The sequence below is a fragment of the Hetaerina americana genome, unplaced genomic scaffold (assembly GCF_022747635.1).
Source record: "Hetaerina americana unplaced genomic scaffold, ioHetAmer1.1.p SCAF_53, whole genome shotgun sequence".
NCBI lineage: Eukaryota > Metazoa > Arthropoda > Insecta > Odonata > Calopterygidae > Hetaerina > Hetaerina americana.
This window is the reverse complement of record NW_027287128.1, coordinates 3,170,315-3,182,747: the sequence shown is the minus strand read 5'-3', so window position 1 is coordinate 3,182,747 and position 12,433 is coordinate 3,170,315. Positions and strand designations below refer to the sequence as shown.

Here is a 12,433-nt window from a genome sequence, read left to right as displayed (position 1 = left end):
TAATCTGGCGTTAGCCTACTTTTGTAAAAAGGCACCAAGGGGTCCAGAATAACTTTCCATCCAACAGATGTTGCACTCACTCAAAATGCTCTCCACAAAGCACCTACAGTAGGCATCCAGATACTACTGAAAAAATCTGCCACCTTTGGGATTCGAACCCAGACCCTCATGGCGGGAAGACTGTACATTAGCCACTGCACCAACCTATTCCCCAAACATTATTATCTAACCAAATACCCCTTTTGCTTGACTACCGGCGTTGATTGTTTGGGTGGAATGTGACTAAAAGTCCCTAATTCTATTTTACATTTTTTTCTCCCAGTTTTAAATTACTTCCTCTCAGCAGTGAAACTACTCTCAGGATTTTTGGTGCCAATTAACCAACACCAATTAGAAACACCCTCTAATTAAACAAGAGCTACATGAACTACTACACCCAACCTTCAAAAGAAAAAACTGCAAACATCTCCGGCACTGAATCCATGCAATATAACTGATTGGCTAAAAAAAAGCATCACAGTGGACATTAGGTGGAGCACTTAGCATAAGTAATGCTAGCTGAAAATGATGAATTCAGATTGGGCATTTTTATATTATCATGTGAAATTGAACTGACTTATAATGGGATTTGAGAAATAAGATAAAATTTAGATCATTATCGTTTTCTTCATTGATGGAAATATGCAGCAAAGACTCTGTTCATGGCAGCATTCAGTACCTGACCAAACACACCTAAGGTATGCTTAAAAGCTTCCGTCGAAGAAAAGATGCCAATCACTGCACGCATATTACCTATAAGGCTAGTCAGGCTGGCAACTTTGACATTAAAATGTAATAATTCCATGGAACTATTATTAATCAGGTAATCTTAAATTTTAGACTTCATATTTTCACTATACAATCAAATACTTGCCATGGATGTTCGCACATTATAATAAGATGTGACAACTGCATATCTTAACAGGTGTTGAATCCTCAAAGCCTCTTTCAATCTGCAATCAATCTCATCCAATTCCCATTCCCTTCTTTTCAATTCATTTTTGAATTCACATCTGATCACCTCCAATGCCTTGGGCACCACACTATCAGCCACTGGAATAAGAATTTAAAGAGTCATACACATGGCATCAAAATTTCAGAACATTAAAAAATTAAGATATTGATGAATAACAACAAATAAAAGCAATGACACTCAAATCAAGAACAAAGTTCCATGTTGTGGCATGATATGTAGTTATACACTGCATGCTTTACCAAGGTGAACATTTCAAATATGAAATGAACTCAGCAATAAAGAATTAGGGTGTTTTGCTACTTAATAGGGATACCACTGTATATTCAAATGATGTGAAATGCATTCTTGCTAATTTAGAATTTCAGAATTTCTTCATCTTGAAAGAAATTGATACTTCAGTACTTTATACCGGTATATCAGTGATTGATTTCAGTACTTTATATATCAGTGATTGATTTCAGTACTTTATATATCAGTGATTGATAGAGTCCAAATTTTCATATTCAAATATGTACTACACAAAATGGATTAATATATCATCAGAAACATGACTACACATAATGACAAGTACCACACAAGTCATACATCATTTATACTGATAACAGTATACTCTTAAAAGATAGGATTTCTTTATGGACCAAAAGAAATAGCACTGCCACACAATAGACCCACATTATGGCATGGCATGCTCTACACTTCAATAAAATATTACTTAAACTCCATATAATTTGTATCTCCCTCATTTCATCCAATATTCCTCATCTTTTCCTCCCTCTTCCACTCTCCCACATACCCAAAATTGATCCCTATTTCAGTATCCAACATACCATTGCCTCTCACTATGGCTAGGATTTATTTTTACCATCTCCTATGAATTTCTCCCATCTACCTTCTTTCTTCCTTTATCATGCCTAGAGTATCTTTGTTTTCCATTCTACCTACCTCATTTTTTAAATTTTCCTTCAAAACGATATCTCAGAATACTCTACTTTGAATAAAGTGCCTCAAAAGGGAATTTTATAGAAAAGTAGGAATAATTAAACAGATAGTCTCTACTCATGGTTATTCCCCCAATTTTGCTCATAAATTGATCACCCAAAACACAATTAAAATATAATAAAATTGATTGTCGTGATGTACACAGAACTAAGGAAAAGAAAAAGTGGTGTCCTATTTGTCATTAGGGCCATATTAATAACAAGTTTTCTTGCAAATTGCCAATGGAAGAATTTAGTGTTTCCAAACATCAATTACTCCGAGAAATTTTTGTAGATGCTAAGATTATGTGGAGCCTATGAATTAAAGCATTTATGAACAGTACCATAAAAGTTGTGATGGTGTGTAAGGAGGACAAGCAAGTAGAAATTTCAATACTTTGACATAAGAAGGTGGTAGAGCTTTTAAAAATAGTCATGAAGATAAAGAGTAACTTCAGCATATATCTTTTATCATATGATCACTTGAGTAATTTTAATGTTAATTCATTGCCTTTTCAAATACCCAACATGAGCTCAATGCTTCAGAAAAGCTAGATATTTTTAAAAGAAGCCATGTCCTTGAGATTGCTCTTATCAACAAATGTTTGTTTCCAGTGTATAACTACATTTATTCAGCTGCGATAAAATAAATCCATTTTCCTCATCACCTTCTCCCTTTCCATCATACAGAAAATGCGTTGTATACAAGGAAGTCGTTTTTCTGTTTTACTGAAACTGATGATGATGAATAAACATTGAAACCATGGTTGTATGAAAAATATACTAACTTTTATTTCCATTGTCAAATATTACTTAATTAAATAGATTTTATTATATCCATCTAAAAAATATTTCAAGCAGTCAGAATTGAATACCCAAAACCAGATGTACCATTTCACAATCACCAAAAGGGTTAAGTACAATGAAAATATAAAACTGTTACCAAAATTAAAAAGTAATTCTACGGGGACTTTCAGTTTCAGGAAGATACTTAAAGACAGTGTGTGACTGCGGCACAAGAGAACTAACACAAATCTGTAACCAAATTAGAATATAGGCACGTTCTAAATTTGAAAGAGATTTTCAAAATATAATGCCTATATTTGCATGTAGAATTATGTCAAAATGATAGCTGAAGATTTGAGGCACCACAACTTCCATGAAAATCAGGAAAGTACTACCAAGTATAAGAAATACTCTAATTTTCAAAAAATCAGGAAAGAAACAATTTGAGGGGGAGGACAACGGCTTGAGGTGGGAACTTAATGTTCAGTTAAAGACATGTTTAGATACATTATCATCTGAGTACATCCTCATAAGATTACTTTGGAAGTGATGACAAGGGGGGAGACAGGGTGAGTGGGAAAGAGGTTAGACACAGTGTGACAAAACTGGGAGGGTAAACAAAATACTAACATAATGAAACGATTTGATGAAATGGTCTTAGCTAGCAAGAGTGCAGTCCACCGTTTGACCATTGTTGGTATAATCATTCAAAAAGATTCGGCAGTTACTGGAAGGCATTAAGTAATTAAAGCATATAGGTTGATAATAGAGCACAAGGAGACAGACGTATTGCTGACCGAATTAAGTAAGGTAGCAACATGGAGGAGAGTGGAGTTGACTTATGTTGATTAAGGATAGAAAAACAGGAAAAGAAATAAATACTACAAGATAAAATATGGTGTTAGGGTAAGTTTACAACATAGAGGCAATTTTATAAAGAGCCGTAACAAGAGTGAGGTGAGGCAGGGGCACATTTCCCCGTCTACCAAGGGCAGAAAGAGGCAAACTGCAAATACTCAGTTGCAATTTTTCCGAATAATTTAAAGAGAGAATACCAAAAAATAAATAATTTCTGGCATTTTATCACAGAAATCGATATACTAGTTTGCTGTTCAAAAAAAACTTCTGTTTTAATTCAGAAAAGGAACACGGTTGATGGACGGGAACTGACAAGTGAAGTTTGCCTGAAGCCATTTCATACATTTAATAATTTATCCACAACAGAAAACCACGTTTTTTTTCTTTGGCTATTTTGTGGTGATTGAAGAAATAAAATAGTTAACCATCTATTTAGTAAAAAATAGCGATTGAGAGCAAAAATTGAATTGAATCATGTTTCCCCGGCAATTTGAATAACCAATTCCAAGTTAAAAATGGAGAATAAACGGACCGTTAATTTGAATCTCCCAAAATATTGTGCATTAAAATGTCTAAGACAAGGACTCTTTCAGGTAGAACACAGCTTATCCGGTAAAAGTGCAATAGGTGGCTTACCTTCTGAATTGCTCGAGACAAGTTGTTCGTACTGAGAGTCTTCATTATCCTCTGAATGCCTTCTTTTACGATTAAACATCGCTGATAGGAGGACCACACGCACCCACTTGAAATAAATAGACACTCGCTGACACAGTCAGACTTGCAGTCAGTTTTTGAATCAATTCTAGACACAACGCATAACTTGCAGACACTGCCTCGACATATCATTGTTATTTTGTTTCTTCAACGATGTTGCCAAGTTGAGGATATGGCCCACGAATTTTAAAACATCTGTTTATTAGAACAATGAGTATTCGACCGAATTCTATGCAAAAATCCTATTGTACTCACTGCAAAAATGCATTAGTATTTTTCAACTTCAAAACAAAACGTACACTAGTCATTTCTAAGATATTCGTAAAAATTAATAATTTTTATAACTTGAACACGTTATGTGGATCACCTGTGCCTACACCTCACATTCTAATGTGCTAAAAATGGTCAATTACTCCGAAAAGTAGGTTTTAATTCGGGTCGAATGCTTGGTCTGATACATATAGTACTTTCAGATGACTTTCTCCTCAGCCACCAACTCACATATGAGCGTTAGCAAATGAGAAATCACGAAAACTGCCCATTTAATATTTCTTTTCCTCTTTTGCAAATTTCACCTAACATAATTCGGAAATATGACATTTAGCACAGGTTGCAAGTCGTTTATTTAATAAGAATAATTTTAATTTTTGTTAGTTTTTATTATGCCTCACAAAAAGCACCTTTACAAAATTGCAATACAAGCAGGGGCAAAGGTGTTTCAATTTTAATATGGGTAATAAAGTATCTACTTAAAGACCTTCAAGAGCAAATTGATCAAGATAGAGGGACCACTTTTACTCAATTGATATTGAGCAAGAGCTCGGAAGGGTGACTTAGACATTTAATTGTACAATATAATTATGACTACATATTTTTGTTATTGTAATTATTTAGCGGCAAATTAACTCTGCTATATTTCGCATTATTGTTGCTCTCTGACATGACTATGACTATTCATACGCAGGTAAAACATAGTGGTTGTTACTTTAATTTAGGATTTTTTGAACGAAAGCGACATTAATTTTGGGTATTTTACAAAGACTTAATCTGCATCTGGAACTTCTCCTATCTCATGTGATAAAACTATTTTAACCGATACATTGTGTGGGTGTCTCCTGATCTCATGTATATTTAATAAGACGTAAGAATTGTGTGAAAAACTATTTTGCACAGATTTTCTGTACTAAAATAAATCGTAGTTATATGTATTGCAATAATTTATTAACTGATTTGCAAATTCTGTTTTTCCTTCAGATTTAGCGATTTGCAGGCAAGTCATTCCTTGAATGTTTTGTTTGGTCAAGAAATTTCGGAACGAAATCGTGCCGAGTACTGAGTTGGCAAAGTTTAAAATGTTCTCCAGTACTTCAATTGTGCCGCACATCGCCGATAAATGAAAAATGGTATTTCCATCTCCATTTGGCTGGAGAAAATATGTTCAATTTCACCCACGGGCAATATCTTGTAGAGCAGAGACCAAGACTTGGTGAGCAACTCTATGTTCCCTTTCAGGATGGACACTTGAAACACGTTTTCGCGGTAGCAGTTCATATCAAAGAGGAGAGCATACAAAGAATCTTCGCCCAAAGCAGCTTTGGCATAAGAGAACACTTTCATCAATAATTCTGAGCTCATTGCTTTTGCTGCTGTAAGAAGAAAGTTGGAGCCGCTCTTGTCATTTTTCTTCATAAGATCTTCTCGGCACAATGAATCCAAATTTCTATTGACAAGGGTCCACATCTTCTTGAAAACGTCGAAACTGCCTTCTGAAACTGACGAGTGAAAAATTGTCTCTCCTGCTAGATTGGCCCTCAGCAGTAGATTCCTTATCTGACGGCGTGTCAGATGTGCTTTCATTAGTTCAATGATGTATTCCAAAAGTTCAATGTTATTCTGAAGGGCAGCATCGTGAAGTACCGAATTTTCGAATGCGCAATCATTCGATGTCAATATAAACTCTTTGAGTTCCGTTTCTGCAAGTATGGACGTTGCTAGCGTCCAAACTTGTGCCACAACGGCCATTGAACCCCCAGCAATGGCGATCTGCAAAACTGTGCGGTTCATTTCGTTTTTCATGAGAAGGAAATTCCTTAAGGCAGTTTCTCCCAAGACGTTGCGCGCGACTGTCCATATCTCGCGGGTGACGTCCTCATGACACTTGGATACGGCTACATGCAGGATCGATTGGATACTATCATGGGGCCCCATGAACACCTGCTCGAGTCTGCTCTCGCCGAGATAATCCTGCATCAGGCAGACCAGTGCCCTGAAGCTCCTAAGGAAGTTATTCTGAGCTGTCCACGTTAGTGGAGTCTTGTTGAACAATTTCAGTTCGTTCAGGAAGATACCCTTGATCTTGTTTCCACACTTGAGATAGTTGTGTGAAAAAAAAGATTTCAGACAGTTGATTTTCTCATTCTTGATGGCCAAGTGAAGGGGTATTAATCCATCCAAATCATCTTGATAAAGGAATCCTTTCATATCGAATAGGGACATGTTTTTCTCGGCGAATTCAAGTAGCATCTCCACTGTGCTTCGAGAACCTGCTTTGCATGCCAAATGAAGCACGTTGCGCCTATTCGTGTCTGTCCTTAGCATGGCTTTGGTAATTGTAACCGGTAATACGTTGACTTGATCCGTAAACAAACTCAGTACAGCTGTTAATTTCTCTTTGGAAAGACGATGGATATTTGAACCTAAATCTTCCTCACAATCAGTCAAGTAATTCGTCTCCTTTAAAATATCTACGGATAGTTTTCCTGTGAGCCTTTTGCTCTCCAAGTAGGAATTTAGGAATATTCTGACTGTTTTAAATTCTTTCGTATTCGCGAAGATTCTTTGGAGTAAAATTTTTTGAACATCTTGTCTTGTGAAATTCTCAATTAGCCACTCACTCAGGAAATAGTCCGCGAAACTTTTGTGGGTGAACTGGTAGTTTTCGACCAATATCAACAATCCAACTTTCAGAACTAGCTTCTTAAGGTGATAAGGTGGGACAGCGATGGTCATGAGACGCTGCATTTGTGGCAACAGCCTTCTAATGGCCTCATACTGGTGAACATGATATACATTGGTGATAATCGAATCCTCCCCTGAAATTGTTCTGGATTCATTATTTCCAGCCGGCAAGGAACATTGAACAGCGTTACCAACAATAGTTTTATATAATTTGTAAAGTTTACATTCTAAGGGAAAATTGAATTCACTTCTACAGACAGCTTCTCCTAGTGCTCGGATGTAAGTCTCATTGAGGAGAAATGTTTTATCCTCATCCTGTATGACTTTGTGAATATTTTCCACCAAGGCATCAGCAAAATATCCAAAATTTAAATTAACAATTTTTCCGAGAACTTGGAAAGGAAGTGACTCTGATTCTGTAGCCAACCTAGCTTCCTCTATTATTTCCCCCAACTCATGGATTAGCGTCTCCACCTTCTTCTTTTTCTCTTCGTTTTTCATTGTATCAATTGATTGGGAAATTCCCTGTTGGATTTTTTCCAACTTCGTTAATATCCAGTTTCTACAATTCTCCCATTTCCTGAATTCCTCCCTCCATTGTCTACAAAGTACTCGTATTTGGATTGCGTTCATTGCGAAGATTATTCGGATTAATTATAATGCCGAAATGAGAAAAGGAAGGAAAAGAACTAGAGAATTTTTTTGTATCATTTGTTGAAAAAATTGAATTCAATCAAAAAGTCATTAACTTTTAATGGGTGTGACGACAGTTTCAACCGCAATAATGGAGCGCAGAATTTAATAACTCCTATCAAATGTCTCTCCGATTCTTTTCTGACAGTTTTTTTGCTCCAAGCGTCGAATATTATTGGGGAAAATGAAAATCATCCGAATCATGTGATAAATAGTCCGAATTTTGCAAAATGAGGCATGCAAACGCTGGAGCAACAGTTATGTTGGCTAAGCTTTTGACTTGACCCGAAAAATTAATATGACCGTAGCCTTCAATATGTTATTTTTGTATAAGCTTACTACTATTTCTCCTAAGCAAAAACGCAGCAGCTATATCTATTTTCTGGCGAAAGTTCAAAATTTTAATTTTAACTGCGGCAACGAGGCGCTAAGTACTTGAAGCTATTTCACCTTCAATATCATCGATTGATTCAGATGTGGACCGCCCTACCTAACCGTTTTCTTGAAGTGCCGTCTCACTCTTGAAGGGCCTAACTTTTTCCTTTTGGCGTCCAATGCCCAGCTCCACATTCAAGATCAACGTCACATTGATAACCTGAAAAAATAATGCGTAAAAATTTAAAGGAATTCATAAGGCAATCGCAGTAAACATCACGACTATCAAAAATGATAAAAAAGGTTTCGAAATATAGAGATAAAATTAAGAATAAAGCTGAGGGCAGTGGCAGAAGATAACTCTGAGGATTCATAAATTCACATATATTATCAGTGATTTCTCCCTAATATAATTCGTATTTGTCAAATTCAGGATGCCTAAAGTAAATTTGTTTTTATTTAATAAGACTGTGGAAACCTTTTGCTAAAATATATATAATTAATTCGGCATATTTACCATAGATATTTCACTGACCGTACGAAACGATCTCTTTCGTAATAAAATTAATACCCAACCCCAAGCAATTTTTTCCAAGAAAATATTTATATAGTGTGGATGCAAGTTACCAAAATTATCAAAAAAGTAACATTCTCATTCTGCAGAATTTGAATTTCAACTTATCTATTGATAGCGCGTTCTCTTCGCTCGCTTTGTTCTCCTCTCTCCTTTCTCTTCTTCTGCTTCGCATTGTTTCAGCGCAACTTGAGAAGAGTGAAATGGATGGGGCCACTGCAAAATCTTTCGGAACTTCAGAATTTTTGCGTGCATGCAAATGTTTGGTACTTATGAAATACACAAAACATTTGACAATGCCCGCTCGTGAGGTATCGATGTAAAGTCTGAATAGTTTGCAAAGTAAAATATAGTGGAAGCCCGTTTCTGTGAAATTCAGGGGATCAGTCCAAACATTTCATGCCAAACGAGTTAAATTTTTGTAAGTCTTCAGCCTCTTTGAGTTACTTGGGAATAAATATCGTCCTCTTGGTATCTATATATGAAAATATTGCTAGTATAAAAGTAGTAATTTATGAAACCAGTAAAATCACCTAATTTATTCACCGCGCATACTAAACCATTTAAAATCATGAAATGATATTGTTGAAGTAGTAAGCAATTTCTGATATGCTAATAGAAATTCTCAATGGTGGTTTTAGGGTGTATTTAGAAGTAATTTGTGGTAGAGAAACTCGCTGAATTGTGATTCCGGGCAAATTCTTGAATAACGTAATATGAAATTGATTCAGCAAAGATCTAGTGTTATCCACAAAAATTGTAGGGATTTATTTTCTGAGGATTAGTAAATCTTTTCGTGGAAAACATTTCGTCTGAAAGGGATAAATAAACATTGAACATACAGGAGTAGGAGTGGACCGTCCCTGCCGTTCCAGTCAAGTGGTTTTCACTGTTTTTGGATAAGTTGTATAAAAATATTAGTGATTGATTTGTGGTGAGTGGATTTTAAAATAGAAGTAAAAAAAATTATTCTAGCCCCACATGCGTATACATTAAAACAGGGGTGGCCAAACCGTGTCGCATGCGCCAAAAGTCGCACATTGAATTATTACAAGCGGTGCATCGCATCCTTGTGCCTCCTTATTTTTTTATAGATGTCATAACTGTATCCATCTTAATATTTCCGACACCAAAGTAATCTCAGTTGAATTCGTACTGCCTTCGGTAATGTTTCACCTCTCGGTGTCTGAAACATAGAATGGATTTTGTGAGATGCTACTTTAAGCGGGTTTACAAACGTGCGAATATTTTAGCCGGTGTTACCATTACACGTTCCTGCTCAAACGATCGCAAACACCGCGCACTAGCCACACATCATTAGTTTGAAATCACGTGCAAATGAGCGGCGAGCGTTCGATAGTCTGTCAGTTCTGAGTGAGCCACCATGGCGCGGAGTTTGAAGCACAGTTTTATTGAGTATAATGGCGTGGTTTTCGTATTGAGGATGATTGGAAGGCAGATTTAAGATTAAATGTATCATATGTTTATCAAATAAGAGCGCAACTACTTTCTTTCTACTTGCGAACCTATAATTCAAATTCCTCATAATTGATATTCTGTGTGATACGAAGTTCGGACTTGTGATCCATTTGTTCCTGTTCACTTTTTTTAGCATTATAATTTTCTATGCCTAAATTCTTATTCTCCATTGCAGTAAAAAAATGAGCAAAATAAGCCAAGAAAGTGATTGTAAGCGCATATTCAATGAACAGTGGGAAAATGTGTTGCTAATTATAGGAAGTTCATCAGGAAAACCGTTTTGCATTGTTTGTGAAAGTACTCATTCATATAATAGAAAACGTGATCTTAAGAGAAAACATAAAGTATAATATAAATTATCAATATAAAATACAAGCATAAAACACAGAATCAGAATAATATGGAAGAAAAAATGAAATTTTTTATCTGGTCTAAGTTACGAAAAGAGTATAGCAACAAAAAAGGAAGGAATCAGAAAAAGACAAAATAAAGTTTGAATGTAAGTAATGAAGACTTGGCGATGACAGAAGCGTAATATGAAATTGATTTATCTTTGGCAAAAAAAAGAACCCATTTTCTGATGGAGAAGAAATTGCTAAGCCTTGACACATATTTGCACGTCATCTTAATAATAACGTTTTTGGAAGGAAAGAAGACGAAATTGCTATATCAAGGCAGAGGGTTACAAGACGTATCGAGGAACTCTCTCAGGATATATATCTCAGCAACTGGAAGACCTTGTCCATCCTTGTACTTTTTTTCTCGTACTTCCTTTTTTTTAGTTTTGGATGAATCAACGGACATATGTGATGTTGCCCAGTTAAATATTTTCATAAGAAGAATTGATGATAATTTTATCAGTGTGTGTCCTGACGAAGCGCTATCAATGATAAGCAAAATCAATGGTAAAATATAACGTTGCGTGAAATTTTTTTAAATCGTCCTGTACTGAAATATTACTGCATTATGCACCAGGAAGCACTCTATGGGAAAACTTAAAATATGCTGCGCGTCATGTTGCCCGTTGTGAAATTTGTGGACAAAATTTGAGCAAGAGCGTGCACAGACGAGAATTCAGAGAATACTGTGAATAGTTAGATTTGGAACATGGTGTACTTATCCATCCTTGTGAAGTGCCGTCACTTTCCAGAGGTCAGATTATGGGTAGATTTTGGAAATTTAAAAAATGCCGTTTCTAATTTTTTGGAATAGGAAAATGAAAGAACCCTATTAATTGACAATAACTGGCTGTTTGATTTCGAATTTATAATTGATGTTACTAGCCATCTCAATGATCTAAATTTAAAACTATAAGGTATGGATAAATTATTTCCTAACCTAGTAAATAGCACCAGTTCATTTAAAACGAAATTAAAACTGTTCATCTCTCAGTTAAAAAAATAAGGATTAAGTCAATTTCCACATTTGAAAGATCTCAGTGAATGTGCTGCGGATAATAGCAGTTTGACTAAATGTGTTGAAAAAAAATCAAGATGTTGCAAGAATCCTTTGAAAGTCGTTTTCATGATTTTACTAACGGAGAAGACTGCATGCTCATATTTATAAACCCATTTTCACTTGGTGAACAAAACGTAATGCAGATGTCTAATAACATACTAATAGAACTGATGAAATCACTCTTGAAAATGAAATTTGATGAGCTTTTTCCAGACCAAAATGCTTCTGATATAATTAATTTCTGGCATTTATTACTCAGTGAGCATTTCCAAGAGCTAAGAAATTATGCAAAATTACAAATGTAGCTTTGGAACGACATACTGATGTGAACAAGCATTTTCATCCATGAAATTGGTTAAAATTAAAACAAGCCCATGAATAACTGACTCAAATTTAAAGAACTTTCCGCTGCTTTCAGTGACAAATTTAACAACAAACATTAAAAAACTAGCGAAACCTAATCAGGTGCCAAAGTTTCAATAAAGGTAAGTAATGTTTTTGTGCCGTAGTAGATATTTTTTTCATGCAATGATGAATTAATTTAAA

General features: G+C 35.4%; 1 protein-coding gene across 1 annotated transcript in view; it reads right to left on the bottom strand.

Annotated features, from left to right (window-relative positions):
- The window catches only part of D12 (YEATS domain containing 2 homolog D12), a 28,897-nt gene extending 24,441 nt beyond the window's left edge, over positions 1–4,456 (bottom strand). The window contains exons 1-2 of the mRNA XM_071593211.1: positions 4,273–4,456; positions 910–1,092 (exon numbers count right to left, since the gene is read on the bottom strand). Coding sequence (XP_071449312.1) covers positions 910–1,092; positions 4,273–4,351 — 262 coding nt within the window. The 5' untranslated portion in view covers positions 4,352–4,456. The remainder of the gene's footprint in view (positions 1–909; positions 1,093–4,272) is intronic.
- Positions 4,457–12,433: the final 7,977 nt, after the last annotated feature.